We start from the raw sequence: 19,151 nt of genomic DNA on the forward strand, positions 1-19,151 counted from the left end.
TTTTATGTATCTAACATAATCTTGATATCAACACATGGCAAGATCAGTATAAGAAAAGCAAGTTAAAAATCTCACTCGTGAACATAAAAGCAATAATCTAAATAAAACATTAGCAAACTAAATCCATACACATAAAAACTGTGAAAAATAACACCCATAAGGGAGTTCTTCAGGCACAGAAAAATAATCCCATACGGAAACACAGAAATTCAGGAAGGAAAGAAGAGCACCAGAAATTAAAAATGTGTGAGTAAACCTAAACGAATCTTAACTGTATACAACACTAAAAATAATGTCGTGTGAGGAATCTAGTTGCAGGTGCGTTCAGAATTTACCAAGAGCTACAATAGGAAAGATCCACTGGCACGGAGGGGAGGGAGAAGAAAACGTCCTCCATTTAACAACATTTTCCCAGTGTAGCAGTCAGGGTGAGTGCTACTAGCTACTATAACAACTTCCAGAAGTTGGCCCTGGGAGGGAGGGGTTTTGTTCCCCTCTCTCAACAGCACAAAGCTTTTGCTTTGAGTGCAGTTGCTTTTGCTACTTCTGGGGAAGTCTTGGAGCCCTTATACTCATCCTCGGGTGGCCATCAACCACCTCCTTTACTCCTGCATGGGCAAGAAGGGGCACTCTTCAGTCTGCGGCCCTGCCCCCAGTGTCTCTCACTTGTGGGAAGGAGATTATGAGCACGTGTGACCACCCCTTGTACCTGGGCACTCCAACTATTCCACACCGATATGACAGCCCACATTTTGCGTTTAACCCTTTGCCAAAACCTTAGTTGCTTTTCTCTCCGCCACTTGGATGGGGGCCACCATTTTCAGCCACATGCTGCCATGTGAACAGGGTATTGTGCCCTATCTATCCTTGCAGGAGCTTGTTGATTTCCAGAACTCAGGTCACTTGGTTGTCTTGGGACCTCACTTCTCTGAGATGCTCAAGAAAATTTGTAATTTTGTAGATCATCCATTTTTTTCTTAGATGTGACATTCTTTATAGCTTACTATACAGTAAGAAATCGATCTTTGTGTAAACTACCAAGATGGGTTTTTTTTTAATTGTAGCATAACCTAACCTATCCAAACTGATTCAGTGGTTTTTATATACATTTCCCTGATGACTGACGATGACGTTGAGCATCTTATATGTGCATACTTACCATCTGTACACATTCTCTATTCTGTTTCAAACCTTGACACAGACATTGATGCGAGGACAGACATTTTTTGTCTTAGATCTAGAAAGCACTTCCCCAACGAGTCATAGTCTCATTTTATGGAAAATTGTATTTGGAGACCACATCTGGGCTCTGCTTAACTTTTCAGCCTGTGAGCCTATTGGCTTTCTTTTGTATTTTCTGTCTTCCTTCCCTAAGCTCTGTAGTTCAGGATTTGGGCAAATGTCTTGAGGGCAAATGTCAGTATGTATGTACTCACAAGAATGGCTAGAATTAATGATGATAATGTGTTTGGAGCAATATCACTTGTGGGAATGTAAAGTGATAACACCACTGTGTAAAATACTTGGATAGTTTCTTTTTCTTTTTTAAAAAACATTTTATTTATTTAGTTATTTGAGAGATGGCATGCACGATCAGGGGAGGGGCAGGGGGAGATGAAAACTCCCTGCTGAGCAGGGAGCCCGGTGTGGGGCTTGATCTCAGGACCCTGAGATCATGACCTGAGCCAAAGGCAGACTCTTAACTGACTGAGCCACCCAGGCACTGCTTGGATATTTCTTATAAAGTTAATCGTATACTTAGTATAGGATTCGGCAATTGCTCTCTTAGGGGTACTCAAGAAAAATGAAAATATAGGTCTATGCAAAGACTTGTAGACAAATATTCATGGCAGCTTTATTTCTAAAAACTAAAGACTGGAAACAACTCAAATGTTCATTCACAGCTGAATGGAATTACAAGTTATGGTATATCCATACAAAGCACACTCCCAGTAATCAAAAGAATGGACCACAAATATATGTAACACCATGATGAATCTCCACAAATATTATGCTGAATGGAAAGAGGCCGGATTTAAAAGAGCACATGCTGTATGACTCCACTTATATGGTAAATTAGGAAAGACAATTCCAATTCCAGATGAGAGGTTGCTCGGGCCAGGAGTGTTAATGGAGATTGACTTGTGAAGAAGCAGAAGGAAGTTTCTTGGATGTTGGAAAAGTTCTGTACCTTGACTATGGTGATGGTTTTATGGGTATCTACATTTGTCAAAACTCAGTGAACTGTAGGCTGACACTGGGTGCATTTTTACTGAGTAGTAAATTAAGCCTCAAAGTTGATTTTTGAAACTTTCAAAATTAAAACAAAAATAGTTCAGTTACATCAGTATTAAGCATTTTTGCTCAACAGAAGACACTGTTTGCAAAGTTAACAGAGGGATGAGAAATCAGAAAGATATTTGCAATGTCTAAACGCAGTAAGAAACTGCAATCAAGGGATGACTGGGTGGCTCAGTTGGTTAAGTGTCTGCCTTCGGCTCAGGTCATGATCCCTGGGTCCTGGGATCAAGTTCCACGTTGGGCTCCTTGCTCAGCAGGGAAACTGCTTCTCCCTCTGCCTGCCACTCCCCATGCTTGTGCTCTCTCTCTCTTTCTGGCAAATAAATAAATAAAATCTAACAAAAAACCCCACAAAACTGTAATCAAAAGTGAGACAGGAAGGGCACATGGCTGTGTCAGTTGGTGGAGCATGGGACTCTTGATCTTGGGGTTGTGAGTTTGACCCTCACATTGATTATAAAGATTACTTAAAAATAAAATCTTTTTAAAAAGTTCAGAAATAATAGTAATAAAACCAGCAAATCACTTAAGTAGTAATTAGAAAAGTTTATGTACATACCAAGTTGGTGTACACACCAAGAAGACATTTTGCAGATCAGAAATACTCAAACTGAAACCTACAATGAGGCTTATGGGTATATTGTTATAAAAACAGTTTATATAGTAAGAAAGCAGTGACTGTCTATTTCTCACAGTGATTCATTATTAGAATTCTCTTAAATGATAAGGAACTGGTCAGTGGTTACCTTATATCAACCTTAGGAAACAGTTCAAGTTTTGCTTGTGATTTCCAGAGGCATATGTAAGAAATGACCTAGGTCAAGTTAGTCTTGCAAAATAAGCTAAATTAAGCTTTGTTTGTATGACTAAAATGGTTTTGTCTGCTTGGGGAATTTTTAAGCCTGGTCTGAATTTGTTTTTTATTTTAACAGTACCTTGATTTTAAAACAAGATAAAGACAGTACAAACAAAGTATGGGCCCATTTGATTTGTGAATAGATAAGAAAATCCTGAATGTAAGATTTTCCAGGCAAAATATTTACTTTCCTGGACTGTAAGACGATTTTAATCAATGAAATTCACCATGTTTTGAGGCTAGAGGAGAAAAATCATATGGCTAATATTATGATTAACTTATGTGATAAATGCATAAAATATTTTATACAGTTCTACTTTATAGTAGATGATATAACAATGATATGATAAAAAGTTATTAGCGAATTTTAGGACTATCAGGAGGCTTCTTTTTTTTTGTACAGATCAGTTGCTACCATCCTTTCATAAACATCATACTTAGAGGAGAAACTTTAAATCCTTTTCCATTAAATATTGGACCAAGACAGGAATTTTCATTTTCATTATTGCTATTTAACATATAGCTAGAGATCCTAGCAAATGCTATAGGAAAGGAAAAGAAATAAGAAATATAAGGACTGGGGCACCTGGGTGGCTCAGTGGGTTAAAGCCTTCGCCTTCGGCTCAGGTCATGATCCCAGAGTCCTGGGATCAAGCCCTGCATCCGGCTCTCTGCTCAGCAGGGAGCCTGCTCGCCCCCCCCCATCTCTACCTTCCTCTGCCTACTTGTGATCTCTCTCTCTGTCAAATAAATAAATAAAATCTTAAAAAAAAAAAAAAAAGAAAGAAATGTAAGGACTGTTAGTAGAAGCTGTACAAAGCCTCATGACATCTCTTAACTTGGGGGTGTTCTCTTGTCCCTCAGCAGAGCAGGCTGGAAGTGCTGCTTTAGGGAGCAGCCCTTGGTCACAGACAGATGGGGCTTGGAGGAAAAATTCCCATTTCCTTGCCTCTCAGGTGGGTTGACTCTCAAGTGCTTTGTACCCTCAGCCCCAGAATTCCCCAGAACTCCTGGCAACCTTTAGTAGGGTGCCCCTCTGTGCAGGCCACCACCAGCAAACCAGGGTTCTATAGTTAGCTTTTCAAACTTAGAATTACATTTCTTATTTGCACACTGCTCAGGAAGGGGTGAAAACATCTCAACATTGACATTCTCCATAGGGGTGGGGATTCCCAGAGTGTGACATTCACTGACATTCCATTTGATTATAAGGTAAAGTGACCATAACAACCTTTGCAGGCTGCCCACCCCTCAGCATCCTCTACTTGGAAATGTAACCTAAAAAATAAAACAGCCAGTTTATTTTATCAGCAAAATGGGTTTATAGGAGAATAAAAGAAAACTGCAATTCCGGACATGCAAGCTAAGACAAAACCATAGGCAAGTCCAACAACAAAGAGAAACTTTATTTTATGGAGAAGGAGAAAGTTGGGAGGAATCATTTTAAAGGAAACTTTATTGGAGAAAAGCAAGAGTTCAGGGTGATGATGGTTTTCCACTGGCTGAGTTACCAGAGTAGTGGATTTCTTCCCAATTTGCAATGTGTGCATCATTCCCTGTTGGGCCCTGTATTGATGATGTTCCTGTTGAGTATTCTTATGCTGGAGTCTGCAATCGACAACTTTTCTATTATTTTTTAAAAAGATTTTATTTATTTATTTGACAGAGAGAGAGAGAGAAATCACAAGTAGGCAGAGAGGCAGTCAGAGAGAGGGGGAAGCAGGTTGCCTGCTGAGCAGAGTCCAATGCGGGGCTGGATCCGAGGACCCTGGGACCAGGACTTGAGCCAAAGGCAGAGGCTTAACCTACTGAGCCACCCAGGCTCCCTCAATTTTCCTGTTATTGACTATGGGTGCTATGGGCTCCCCTTTCTAGCCTCTGAACTCCATTTAGAGATTTCCTTTAACGATCTTCACAGAACCACTTTGTAGATTTAGGTAAAAGTATACTTGTCCTATAGAGAATGAACAGTAGCTGGCACAGCAGCCGAGGAGTGAGTCAAACAGTCAGGATCAAGGATGATGGTTTGCAAAGAAAACTTCACTTCCTTCTGTAATGAGCTCAGTTTTAAATTGGGAAGTGAAGACCAAGAAAGCTTTTACTTAATATGCAAACATATCTTAAGATGCATCATGAAGCACGTGATTAAAAAGTCCCCAAGGAGCTCTTCCTCCCAGCCCTCTCATGCTGGCCAAGTTGTGGATCTTGGTGCGGGAGAGCCCCTGGAAGCAGGAAACGAGCCGGGAAGCCCCGGCCTCCGGGGACTAGCGGAGGCCGCAAGGGGCGCGGCATTTCGTGCACTAGGAGGCAGCACCACGCCGAGGAAACCGCACCGGATCCTCCAGCAGGATGTGCAGCCTGGGGCTGGCGGGTGTCTTCGCCCGCCGGGCGTCCCCTACCTGAAAAGTAGGCGCGAGCAAAGCGGAATTGCAGTGTAGTGGCGGGGCAGATTCATTGATGAATGCCCTTCAGCTTTTTGGCCTTCGGGGGACAATCAGTAGGCGTTCGCGAAAGCCAATTTTCTTCCCCTCTCGCTCCCACAGACCTTAAGAGAGCCGTGCGGTGCGGTTGGCCTCGCAGACCTTGGCCAGTCCCGCCAAGGGATACCCTAAGTTCTCTTAAAGCCCTGCCGTGGCTCGCGGACGCGCGGCGCGCGGGGGACTACAGTTTCCAGAGTGCCCTGCGGCGACGGGCGGAGCCGCGGAGCGCCCGCAGCCAATTAAGGGGTCTCCGGGCGCTGCTTGGGAGCGGCAGGTGGAGCCCGGCCGTGGGTGGGCTCGGGGCCAGGTCCCGGGAACGCGTCCCGGGGCTAGCTGGCTGGGCGGGAGTGCGGCGCTAGCGGGGCGGGCAGTGGGGAGGCGGCCCCGGGGACGCGACCGAGCGGGGGCGGGGACCGTGGCCGCCAGCGCGGTTCCGGGTGCTCCCGCCGCGCGCAGCCCGGGGCGCACTTGACCGGGGTCTGGCTGCGGGGAAGGGCGGGTCTGGGGAGAACCCCCGAGCGCGGCGGCGTCCTCCAACCCCTCCTCCTCGCGGCCGCGGGAGCCACAGCCCGAGCCCGAGCCCGAGCCCGAGCCCGAGCGGGAGCCGGCGCCACCTCGCCCCCCGGCTCGCGCGCCCCCAGCCATGGCTTTCGCCAATTTCCGCCGCATCCTGCGCCTGTCTACATTCGAGAAGAGAAAGTCCCGCGAATATGAGCACGTCCGCCGGGACGTGGACCCCAACGAAGTGTGGGAGATCGTGGGCGAGCTGGGCGACGGCGCCTTCGGAAAGGTTTACAAGGTAAGGGCGCTAGGGATGGGTGGCCCTGGGCGCGTGGAGCGGCTCCGGAAGGAAGGGACGCCGGCCGGGTTCAGCCCTGGCCCCGGCTCCGGAGGATGCAGAGGAGCTGCCGGTCTTGAACTCGGGGTCCCGCGCTCCTCCCTGGGGACCCTCACTCAGCCCGGCTGGTCCCTGCGTGGTGGGCGCCCCCTCTGGGCACCGCCGCTGCCCTAGCTCCGTTCCTGAGTACTTCCTGTGCCTCCGGCACCGCACTCGGCGCCGCAGGGGGAGACAAAGGGGGCGCTTAAAGGACCTTGGCATCCGAGAAGACGCAGCCGCCGTAAAACTGATTCTAGGCATACTTTTAAGACAGGCCACACAGATGCTGTGAGAATGCAAAGGAGTGGAGACAGAAACTCGCCGAGTCTGGAAGGGTTGGGATCGGTGGAGTTGGGGACACACCTGAAAATAGGCCAGAGCCAGGAAAACGGGTGGCTCGAGAGTGAGGGGTTAGGCTTGGAAAGGTGGGCTCCGGGCTGGGCGGGAGGAAGGGGGAGGTCAGGGCTCTGTGAATATTGCGCTGCGGGGATCGGATTTGATTGTGTGTGTGTGAGTCACCGCTGGGGAGCTTTCCAGTGTTCAGTCACCTTTCCCTGGAGGAATAAGGGGGCAGAAAGCTTTTGTGGAGGCATGGGTGGGGCAGAGCTGATTAATTCTAGACGCGTTTGCAGCGGGTCATTGTCTGGTTGCTGCTCCTGTGAACCAATGCTGAGTTGCTGAGTGGTGTTCGGGACGCAAACACAGAGGGCTTGACTCCACCCTTTCCCTGATCTACCCCCACCCCGCCTCCCCAGGGAACCTTTACTGAGAGGATCCCCCATGTTGAGCTGCTGTGTAACTCCAGGAGGGATCTTCGCTCCTGAGACACCGGCCCACTCTCCTTGGGGCTCCAGTAGCTTGTCCACCACTGTGACCCCAGGATTGCCGTTTTAGGAGGCTGGACCACGGCGGGGCGGGGGTGGTGGTGGTGGTGGTTCTCTAGGCCCACGTGGTCAGGACTTGCTCTCCACCTTGAAAGTGGTCTAGAACCTAGTTAGGGAATTGTAGTCCCTGGAGGAATGGCATTAGCATCACCTGGGAGCTCATTAGGAATGCGGAATGGCTGGTCCCACCCCAGCCCTGCTAAGTTAAAGTCTACATCTTAACAAGATGCTCAGGTGATTGCTAAGCACAGTAACTTTAGAGAAGTACTGCTCCTGTAGGCAGTTTTGAGGCCAACCAGACCCCTGGGGTGCCTGTTTGTTGCCTTACCATCTCCCTTCTGAGCCCGCATTTCCTGTTACTGGGTAGAACGCCCACTGGAGCAGAGGTCCTGGGGTTGGAGAAGCAGGGCTCTGTAATCGCTCACACTGTGCCTTTGGGGCTGCCTTGATTGGCCGCCCTTCTCTTCTTGAGGGCTCTGCAGGTATCTGAGGCATAGTTTCTCTACCCTTCCCAGCGTGGCATCTTGCCATCTCCAGACACACGCTGCCCTTCCAGATGTGCCCTGACCATCATAAGGGCAGCTGGACCCTTGGTCAGCTTACTACATCTTCCTTTCTCCAGAAGGTTCAGTTGGTGTTCTTAGGGCTTATTGTTGTCTTGCACTGATACTTTTTCTCCGATAGGGGCTGGCTTTCCCTGGCAGTCTTGTTCTCTTTCGGTGTATCCTGGCTCCATATGGTTCATCCCCTTCCTCCCTCCCTTCCTTCCTTCCTTCATTTCATTTGCTTTTGTTTAGAGAGTGAGAGAGCAAGCATGGGAGCATTGGTGTGAGGTGAAGGGGGGGTGGTCACCGTAAGGGGAGTTGGCAGAGGGGAAGGGAGAGAATCTCAAAGAGACTGTGCTGAGCACAGAGCCCAAACAGGGCTGAATCTTGGGACCCAAGATTATGACCTGAGCTGAAACCAAGAGTTGGTCACTGAAAACACCGAGCCACTCAGGCGCCCCTTGTTTTCTTTTAAGCCTAAATGCAGAACTTTACTTTTATGCTGTAAGATTTCCCCTTGTCAGTTTCGCTTGTCATTTCCGCCTCCCTTAGCCCTGTAAAACTCCTCTGGTATTCTGGAGGTCTCATACAAAGGAGTGCATCTGATTCACAAGTTATTTTGTCCCCTGGTTGTCCAGGCCAAGTGGACCCTTTTTAAGAGAATCTAGTTCCCAATGCTGTGCGTTGGCTGCAGCACAGCTCCCCCCCATCACCTCGGAACCTGTGATTTTTCTCATAATTAAGACAAGGGAGAGCTAAAGCAAGAGAGCTGTGTGTGATGGCTGATACACCCAGACAATATATCACATCACCTGCCTGGCCTTGGGGTGTGACCCGCTCCTCCAACCCAACCTCATGTTATATGCGAGGATACTGGGGCCCCCAAAGAAGGGACTAGAACCCAAGGCTCTGAGCTTCAGTTACCCACTATGGAAGACCCACCGTGGATTGAAGATCCCTGTCACCCATGCGTCCTCCTCTGAAAAGCTGCTTGCTTAGCCTCTTGAAGTTCAAGTTGAATAAGGTAGTGCTTTACTAAAGACTCTTGTCAGTGACTATAACTCCTTTCCACTTCATTGTTCCTTGGCATGGCCACCGGGGCAGCAAAGGCCAGAAGTTCCATCTAGGTTTTATGGCTGGGACTGTAAAATGTTGACACGGTGCCTGGGCAGCTGGCTGGCTGTGAACTGGAGGGGACATGGCCAGCACCATCTCTTCCCTCTGTTCTCCTGGCAGCCAGCATGGGGAAGTCCTTCCTGAGGACTTCCCTGGTGTATGCAGCCTTAGAAATCTCAATTTGTCATGTGCTTGTTAGGACAGGACTCTGACTGCAGATTTCCTGATGAAGGTCTTGCAGAAGCTCAGAGTTGAAACATTAGCAGCCTCGAGTCTGGAGTCCCCTTTCTCCTCTTCTCCCTGATGAACCAGTGAACTGTTGGCCTCAGGAGACAAAGAAGAGGATAGGGTTCATTCTGGGTGGCGTCAAGGTCATTCTTACCTAATCCTTATGCCATGCAAATTGATATCAGAAGAAAATAATTTCTAGCTCATGACTTAATACAAAGCAAATGTTACTATATATATATATATATATGTAGTTTCAAAATTCTTGTCCTGTATCATTTCAGAATGCTTCTTAAAAATCCTCTTTATTCTGAAGACAAGGTAGAAAGAGGTGGCAGAGTTTGATGTTGAGTGGAACAAAGCTGCCTCTGAGCAGGACGGGCTTTCTGTTAGAGCAGCAGGGCAGGCACTCACGTGCTGAGCACACAGTGAGCTAACATCAAGAGTTGGGTTAGCAGGCTGAGATGATTTTTCTGCCTTTTTTTCTCTCCTTTTTAAAGATTTTATTTTTAAGTAATCTCTACACCCAACATGGGGCTTGAACTCACAATCCTGAGACCAGGAGTCACCTGCCTCACAGACTGAGCCAGCCAGGTGCCCCATTTTTCCGCTTCTTGAAAATTACTTTGGTTTTGATCTTACGTTATCTTTAAGCTGTTAAGAGGCGTATGGTCTTGCCAAATTGGGAGTAAACAAAGAAAATTTTTTTTAGGTAAAGGGAAGAACATCACCCTAAGTCCCATCAATTGCTCTTGACATGTTGTTATATTTCCTTACAGACTTAATCGTTTTTTTACGGTGAAAAAAAATGTTTTAATGCAGAGTTGTTATCTCACATACCTACAGTGTTTTATACCATCTTTCATTCCTGAAATGTCTTTTAGTATTATTCTAAATGCTTCCTGCGTACCTTCTGGGATGGCTCAGTGCTGCCTTGGTCTTAATCTTATTGGATATTTAACTTAAAAAAAATTTATTAGAGACCATCTGTGGGTGGAAGGAAGGGACGGGGGAGAGGGAGATAGAGAATCTCCAGCCGACTGTGCGCTGAGCTCGGAGCCCCACACGGGACTCCATTCTACCACCTAAGATCACAGCCCAAGCCGAAGCCGACCGAGTTGGAAGCATAACTGACTAAGCCATTCAAGGTGCCTTTGACATTTTTTCCCCCAACAAGTCACAGTTGATTAAATGCTTATGATTATATTTATTTATGTGCCAGGCACTGTACTAAGCATTTTACGTAATGCAGTCAGTTTAGCCATAATGTAAATAATGCCTTCCCCAAAAGACCTTGATGCTGAACAAAAACCGTAAGAATCACTGTCTTATAAGACACAGTGCTGGATGCCTGGGTGGCTCAGTTGGTTGAGCAACTGCCTTCGGCTCAGGTCATGATCCCAGACTTCCAGGATCGAGTCCCGCATCAGGCTCCCAGCTCCTTGGGGAGTCTGCATCTCCCTCTGACCTTCTTCTCTCTCATGCTCTCTCTCACTCATTCTCTCTCAAATACATAAATAAAATCTTAAAAAAAAAAAAATACAGTGCTAAGGGCAGAGCACTGAAAAACTGCAGCAGGAGCCCACTTAAAAAAAAAAAAGATAGGAATCTGAAAAAATCGGGGGTGCAGTTGTACACAAGTTTATAGGTAAGAAATACAAGCATATCACACAAACTCCAGCACTGTAGGATGAGAATGTGTTGGCTGCTGTGGCCATGGGGGCGGGACCCGTGGCTGCAGGGGAAGCGTCGGTGGGAGGAGGGTTATCTGAAGTCAGGCACTAAGTGGGACCCCAGACATGGCCCTGACAGATGTTGGAGGGGCGTGCCTGTGCGTCGTGAGCACTTCTTCGCCGCTCGGTTCAGCTGGGTGCAGTGTTCTGTGTTCATCTCGTGTTTCTGGTCCCCAAAACTGCACCCAAGCCGACAGGAATTCAGTGCTTAGATGAAATTGTTCTGTGATGTGTCAGTGGTGTTGGGACAACATTGGCATCTCCAAAGTGAGCCTTAGAGCACATCTGTGCATTGATGAGCAGGTCTGCTAGTGAAGTTCTTCTTGTGTTTTAAATCCTGTTTTAGGCTCGACGCTCAGAAGGGAATTACTGAATTCCTACAGAAGGACGGAAGGCTTTGCTTCTCCGAGGGTGGATTTTTAAAAACAATCAAGAGAAGTTGGTAGGGTCTCCCTTTTGCCTCTTGTTCTGGTCGAGGGCCAATCAGCAAGTCCTCTGGGGCCCTGGGTGGGTCCGCCCTCCTTGGGGGCCTCAGGTGCCCTCCAGCCCAGAGACCCATTGTTAACCTTCACCCTTCAAGTGCCAGTTAGATACCGCTGGTTCAGACAAAGCAGAGGTCCAGTGAGGCAGGAGCCAGCTGTCAGGCCTTCTGCTCCTCCTGCCCCAGGCCCTGCTTTCACCTCCTCTCCTGCCCATAGTTGTAAGGCCTGGGTTTCTGCTTCCTCTGGGGCTGCCCAGGGCTGGGCCTCTGCGCCTCCTCCTCCTCCTCCGGAAAGAGATCTGCCCCCAGGCAGTAACCTTATTTCCGCTCAGCCTGGTGTTTTTAAATAGAAGTCCGTGCTATTGTGAGTGGGTTCCTGGCTTGGTCCTAAACTCCAGTAGCCCGAGCTTCCTGGGGTGTTGCCGACCTCAGAGGGTCCACTTCAGCAGCTGATTTAAAACTAGGACTGTTTCTAGCAGGCTCCAGAGCAGGCCCTGGCGATGGTAACTCAACAACTACGCAGATCCCCAGCCCTCACTTGCATGCGGGGTCCCCTGGCCTCCCAAGGTTACCCAGACCAGGGGACACTCCCAGGGTTGCCTGCCCCACACCCTGCAGAAAACAGCTGTGCATGGCCACTCCCGGTTCCAACTTCTGGTCAGGGCAGTAGGATGGGGTGGTTAAGGGAAGGAATTTGGGGCCCAGGAGGATCTGGGTTTCAAGCAGAGCTGGGGACTTTGCACTCTGAGCTTCAGGCTCTTATCTGTAAAAGGACAGAATAATCCGGGGGCGAGGAGGGCTAAAGGAGCTGAGGAAGGAACATCCCTTTAGCATCTGATCCTCACTCAGGAAGTGGGCAAGAAAGGAAGATACTTTGTTATTGTTGATGCTTGTGGTATCAAAAAGAGAAGGCCGTGGCTGGTTACTGCTGCTTCCCTGGGGACAAGGAAGAAATAGTGTTTATAGGGGTGCCTGGGAGGCTCAGTTGGTTAAGCGGCTGCCTTTGGCTTGGAGCATGATCCCGGGGTCCTAGGATGGAGCTAAAATCTTCAAAGAAAAGAAATAATGTTTATAGTGAGACCCAACCAGTGTGAGTTTGCATTTCGGTGAGTCACAGATAAAGACAACACCAGGTGAACTTGTCACACAAGAGAAACTTGGAGCAAATAAGGACATCATGGGATTACCTTCTAAAGCTGAGAGTCCCTGGGCGAGAGAGTGAATGGGTTCCTTTTGTCGAGGGTTAGGATGAGTATTTAGAAAGGGAACCTTGTCACTGTACGTAGAGGCGGGCATAGGGTCCTGCACGCACCTTACAGAAAAACGCCTGTACAGACAGGGTATGTGATGTTCTGGAGGCTTGTGCCTCTCCTTGGGTGGACATTTTCATATTTGAATGAGGGGAAGGTTAACTGTCCATCACTGCATGGCCTCTCTGTGGTCTGTCTGCATAGGTGTGAGTCAGGGGGTCAGCTCCAGCTGATTGGGGGGGGTCATTGTGCTGGCTGTCGTCATTGCTTGAGGGGTGGTTTCCGTTCCCATCACAGGATGCCGTGTCCACCATGTCTTTTGTCAGAGTGAAGAGATCAGCTGCAAGGAAGAGCCTCAGGAAAAAGGAGGGACATAGGTGGGCAGGTACAGGCAGCTGAACAGTAAAGGTCTGGTGTTGGGGTCCAGCTTGTCTCACACTGGGGCTTCCCCACCTTGGTACTGTTGACATTTGGGTGGGGATTCTTTGTGGAGGGGGTGCTGACCCACACATGATACGATGTTAGCAGTATCCTTAGCTTCTAGTCATTAGAAATATCGCCAGTGCTGGTACCTCCTCCCCCTCCCCACTAGCTGTGCCAGCTGATAGTCTCCGGGCATCGCCACATGTCCCGTGGGGGGCAGACTTGTTCGTGCTCAGCACTCTTCCCTCCTGTAAGTGAACTGGCTTGATTCAGTGGGGCAAAGAGGATTAATTCGTGTCTGTGTGACAAGTCCCTGAGTGTATGGTAAAAGACTCAGGCCTTGCCGCCAGATGGACCAGGGTCCCAGTCCTGGCTGTCCCACTTTGCAGCTGTACGAGCTCAGGCGAGTGGCTGGTCTCTGAGCCTGTTCCCTCATGTGTAGGGTGGGGGCTGAGACTAGTGCTCACCCCACATGGAGGGCACAGCATTTGGCTCCCGGGAGGTCCATGTGGCCAGCGTCCTCCTCTGCTGTGGGGTGCACAGGGTGCGGGGAGGAGGAGAGGGTTCTGCCAGGTTGACTGAGCTGTAGCAGGACACAGGCAGGGCTCGTGGGGAAAGGGGAAGGCTGCCACTAGGCAGGCAGGTGGGGTTCTGATAGCAAACTGGAGAGAAGCCTGGCCTGGGAGAGAGGCCATGTAGTGAGGCCTGAGGTTGCCAGTCAGTGGCCTGGGAGGCTGGGACGGCCTGTGGACTGGTTTCTGTGGCTTCCCACGGTGGCTGAACCAAATCTGAAGGTCTGGCTAGCATTATGAACTCATATTTCACATAAAAGCCCCCCTTCCCTCTGGCTACCACCAGTGTATTCTCTGTATTTAGGAGTCTGTTTTTGGTTGGTTGGTTGTTTTGTTTTCTGGATTCCACATATAAATGAAATCACATGGCATTTGTCTTTCTCGGACTGACTTCACTTAGCATGATACCGTTAGGCCCGTCCATGTTGTCTCACGTGGCAGATCTCAGTCTTTTTTATGGCTAATAGTAATACATAACACCGCGTCTTTATCCGTTCATCGATTAGCGGACCCGTGAAGTGCTTCCGTATCTGGGCTGTTGTGAATAACGTTGTGGTAGACATTGGGGTGCAGAGGTCTTTCTGAATGAGTGTTTTTGCTTTCTTTGGGTAAATACCTACTAGTGGAAATACTGGGCTGTGTGATATCACTATTTTTCTCGATTTAAAAAAAAATATTTATTTATTTAGAGAGAGTGCGTGCAGGGTTGGGGGTGGGGGGACAGGGCAGAGGGAGAGGGAGAGAATCTCAAGTGGACTCCCTGCTGAGCATGAAGCCCATCATGGGGCTCGATCTCCGAACCCTGAGGTCATGACCTGAGCCGAAATCAAGAGTTGGACGCTTAACCGACTGAGCCACTCAGGCGCCCTGCTATCTCTGTAATTGTTTGAGGGACCTCCATAATCTTCTCCACAGTGGGCTGCACTGATTTACATTCTCACCAGCAGTGTGTGCCGTGTCCTTACCAACACTTGTTGATTCTTGTGTATTTGATGCAGGACATTCTGACCGGTGTGAGGTGGTATCTCTTTGTGGTTTTGATTTGCATTTCCCTGATGATGAGTGATGATGAGCATCTTTTCATGTGTCTGTCGGCCACCTGTTTAATAGTTTATTTTGTTTAACCTAATATATCCAAAGTATCATATGCAGCATATAGTAATCAATATAGAATAAAAAAACAGATTTTTAAAAAATATTTTTGTGTTTAAGTAATCTCTGTGCCCAATGTGGGGCTTGAACTCACAACCCTGAGATCTGGAGTTGCACGCTCTACTGATAGTGCTGGCCAGGTGCCCCGGAAGAGATATTTAATATTCTTATTCCATACTAAGTCTTTGAAATGGGTTTGTGTTTTGTGTTTATGACACGTCTCCGTCTGGACTAGCCCTGTTTCAGGTGCCCCAGATGACCTGTGGCCACTGTGCTGCCTGGTGCAAATCTGGCCTCTGCTGCTCGCCCCCACCTTGGGCCCTCCTCCTGGCCCCCTCTGTACATCTCAGTTGCCTCCTCGAGTCTGGTGGTCAGTGGACTTGGGAGCTGGGCCTGGCTGGAAGGGCTGGCCAGGGCAGGGTCAGATCAAGAATATTTTTTGGGGCCAAGTCAAGAAGACCTTGAATGCCAAGCCAAGGAATTTGGTTGTGATGGTTTTGAGCTCAGCTAATGTCCTGCTTGCCCTGAGTCCCCAGGGCCTGACCAGGTCGGCCTTGTGCGGGGAACTCTTTTTGGAGGGTCACCAGAGTCGGGGAGTGAGGGAATTCCAGAGCCAGGTTTCCTGGCTGCCCAAGGCCAGGATGGCCACTGATGAGTGAAGGGTAGGACAGCGTGGCCACACCCCAGGGACAACAGCAGGTGGGGGTAGGAGGGAAGGCCAGAGTTGTAGTCAGGCCCCCATCAAAACCAAGGGAGAGGAAGTAACTGATGGAAGGCAACCAACCCAAGAACAAGATTTTGTACGTGGGAGGCAGGGAAGATTCTAGAGAGATGGTCTCTAGAGGGATGGTCGTGAGGAGGAGGCAAGAAAGCAGAGAGGGTGAGAAGGGAAGGAAAACTCCTCTATTTCCCAGGGATTAGAGATGGCACGGGTACTTGGATGAGTTTCTGGAGTCAAAGTCTGTCTCTGCCTCTTGTGGGTTGTGGGATCCTGCAAAAAATACTTAAGCATGCCCCTGTGTCTTTAGCTACAAAGTGGCACTGGGAATGGGACCACATCATAAAGGGACTGGGGGGTGAAAAAACCCATGGAAACCACTTGGCTCAGGACCTTGGGAAAGCCCAAATAAGCGTTAGCCATTAGAGTGATTAACTGAGCACCTACTGTGTGTCAGGCTCTGTGGGTTTCAAGGAGAACAAAATGAGCGCGAAGTTGCTCTTACGTGTTCATCATTTATGCTTCTGCTAACCCCCTGAAAGGCAGAGGCTAGCATCCTCACTCCACACCCGATGAAACAGGCCCAGAAAGGCACACACTGGTTGATTTGCTTAGGCTCACACAGCTTTTCCATGGCAAGGCTGGCACTTGACCCTAGAAGTCTCTGGCTAGGAGCCTGTGCTTTTCTCTTGTACAGTATGGAGGGAAAGACAAAGGGGGTGAGGAGAGGACGCAGGTCCCTTCAGTGTGGTGTCTCCCTGCGGCCTTGGTGTTTCTACGCCCTCCTTCCTAGGCCTGCCTCAGCCTCAGCTGGGTCTGAGCCCCCGAGATGGTGGCAGGAGCCTCTCACACAGAGGAAGTGGTGACGGGTGTAGGCAGGGCTCCGGCTTACAGAGGAAGTGGCAGGGGAAGTGGGTGAGTGTCACGGTGGGGAAGCTGGGTGCTCCTGGCCTCCTGCTGGAGCTCTGGGGGGTGTGGCCCGGCTTGTGCTACAGCATCCTAAGGCTTGGGGTGCTCCTGGGTGCTTCGTCCTCCCTTCCCCTTTCTCCCTGTCCCGTCTTCCTCCCTCCACTGCACTCACCTTCCTCTTCACTCACTTTTTTCCATCCTCCCCTTTCTTTCTACTTTACCCTTTGCTACATTTTCTTTCTTCCTTTCCCCATAGCTTGCTTGTTTTGTTTTCTTATTAACAGGCAATTACAGAGCCAGAATTCAGGCCCTGAGACTCAAGAGGTTTAACCACATGCTGGTGACTGAAGAGTTAACTCTAGACAGCTTCTGTTTGGAGGGTGGGGGGATGGGGCCACTGAGAGGAGTTGAAGGAAGTATATCCCTTTTCTGTCTCAGGACCTTTGCACGAGCTGTTCTCTCTGCCTCCCACTCTTCTACTGCTCTGCACAGCCAGGGCTCCTGCTCATCCTCTGGATCTCAATTCACATGTCCCCTCTCAGAGAGGGCTGCCCTAACCACCCCTCCCTGACCAAGGTGATATCTCTGTGCTGATTTCTTTCAGAGCTCTGGTCACAGACTAGGTTTCTTTCGTGTGACTACTCGTTTATTTTCTTTCCTCTCTGAAAGATGTAAGGTCCTATGTTTATGGGTAACATAGTAAATGCGCATGGTAGATGCTTAGTTAATTTCTGCTGAAGGAGTGAACAACGAATGAGTAGGTGCCAGCCCTACTTTCCTTCCTCTGTGGGCTGGCCCAGCACTGTGATTATGAGCTTAGGCAAGGTTATCAGTGCTGAGCTTTCTCCTAGTCTCCCTCCCTACTTGCTGTGTGACCTTGGGAAAGTCATCTCACCTCTGTGAGCCTTAGTATCTTGAGCAGTAACACGAAGGATCAAAACAGTGCTTCCCTGAGAGAACTTGGGAAGACTGAGTCATGGCCAGACCTTCCTATAGTGCTCATAATGGAGGGAAAAGGGGAGGTGGCTGTCATCGTGCTGATGATTCTTTCTGGTGATGGACCAGACTGGCTTCCTGAGGGTGGGCACGCAGAGTTCCTGGAGGCCCCTGGTTGACCCCCCATGTTTGTCATGCTGGAGGTTGCTACTTGCATAGAAGTTGGTGTGATGGGTTCCTGGGGGTGAGCCTGGAGCTTATTTCTCTCTCGCTGTGTTATGATGATGAACATGATTCAGTGATAAAGAGGCTCCAAGTTCACGGTCTCCGTTCCGTGCCTGTCCGTGCCCAGTCAGCCGGGGATGGCTGAGGCCACTGTGGTCGGTGGGAGAGCAGCATTTGTACCCTGAAGGGCGCGCCTGCCTTTGCCCTCCTTCCTGGAAAGCTCCAGCCTGTTTTGTCTGGGAGCCCAGGCCCAATTCTTGGCCTCAGAGGCTGTTGCCACCATCAAAGCTGGCTTTGTCACCCTGAGGCAATGACCCCATCAGAGCTGGCCAGCTTCCCTGGTTGGCCTTGAGAGTCCTTCTACCTTTTTTGTGTGTCCTGGGCCCAGCGCGTTTTCAAGCCTCCTTCTTCCTCAAGTGCCCTCCACCCCACCCCCACTCTGAGGTGACAGGAAACCTCCTGCTGGCTCCTGTTGACCAAGGAGGGGAGACTGGTGCCTGCATCCCAGAACCAGAGCCAGCTGTGTGCCGAGCCTCTGCTCTCCCTGCTCGCCATCCCCTGCGGCCAGCACAGCCCTCCTCAGAAGACCCGAGGAGCGCCCCATGCCCCCCGCTGGAGCCCCGCCTCTGAGGCTCCGCACTTGGTGGCGCCCTTCCCCTCACAAGACCTGGCTTGCCCGTTGTCTCTACTGTATGACTCAGGGCAGGTGATGTTGCCTCAGTTTCCTCTTCTGCAAGATGGGGATCAGTGGAACGGCCTGTAGCTCTGGGAGGCGTTGCCGTGGAAGACTGTTCTGTGATCCAAAGGGCTGTTTGTGACCTCTAGTGAAATGCTACGACAGTCATTGGCAACAGTGCAGAAGGGTACTTACTGTGCAGTGAAACGCCTGATGGGTGTGTGCAGTTTAATCCCACTTTTATGAAGTCGGGAAGCAGGTCCTTGCGGCGAGCGAGAGAACACTGAGCACATGTTTCTGGGGAGCTCACTACGGCCTGCTTGGTTCTAAGCATCTTTCATACCTTAGCCTACTGAATGCTCCCCACAGCCTGTGAGGCAGCAACTACCAACATCTTTATTGGACGAAGGTGGAGAGGGAGGCACAGAGAGGTCACATAAGTCCCCTGGCGTCACACAGCTGGGAAGTGTGAAGGCAGGTACAGCCCCGCCTTTGCACGCGGGAGGCGCTCCACAATGCCTCAGGTGTACGTACCAAGTAAGGATTCAGTAATCCTGTGAGATACTCGGCGCTCACGGCGATGGGTGTGGTCACCATCCGTTACCAAATGTTGTTATGGTATTCCTGACCATGTTCCCTCTAGTGTATTTTTATCTTTGTGACTTATGTATTTGATAACTGGACGTTTGTACCTCTTTTTTTTTTTCTTTTTAAAGATTTTATTTATTTATTTGACAGAGAGAGGGGGAGAGCATAAGCAGGGAGGAGGGGCAGGCAGAGGAAGAGGGA

General features: G+C 49.4%; 1 protein-coding gene across 1 annotated transcript in view; it reads left to right on the forward strand.

Moving 5' to 3' along the window:
• The first annotated feature begins 5,897 nt into the window (after positions 1-5,897).
• The window catches only part of STK10 (serine/threonine kinase 10), a 120,074-nt gene continuing 106,820 nt past the window's right edge, over positions 5,898-19,151 (forward strand). Inside the window, exon 1 of the mRNA XM_032337010.1 lies at positions 5,898-6,436. Within this exon, the coding sequence (XP_032192901.1) occupies positions 6,281-6,436 (156 nt within the window). The 5' untranslated portion in view covers positions 5,898-6,280. The remainder of the gene's footprint in view (positions 6,437-19,151) is intronic.

This window comes from Mustela erminea, chromosome 3, assembly GCF_009829155.1.
Source record: "Mustela erminea isolate mMusErm1 chromosome 3, mMusErm1.Pri, whole genome shotgun sequence".
Lineage (NCBI taxonomy): Eukaryota > Metazoa > Chordata > Mammalia > Carnivora > Mustelidae > Mustela > Mustela erminea.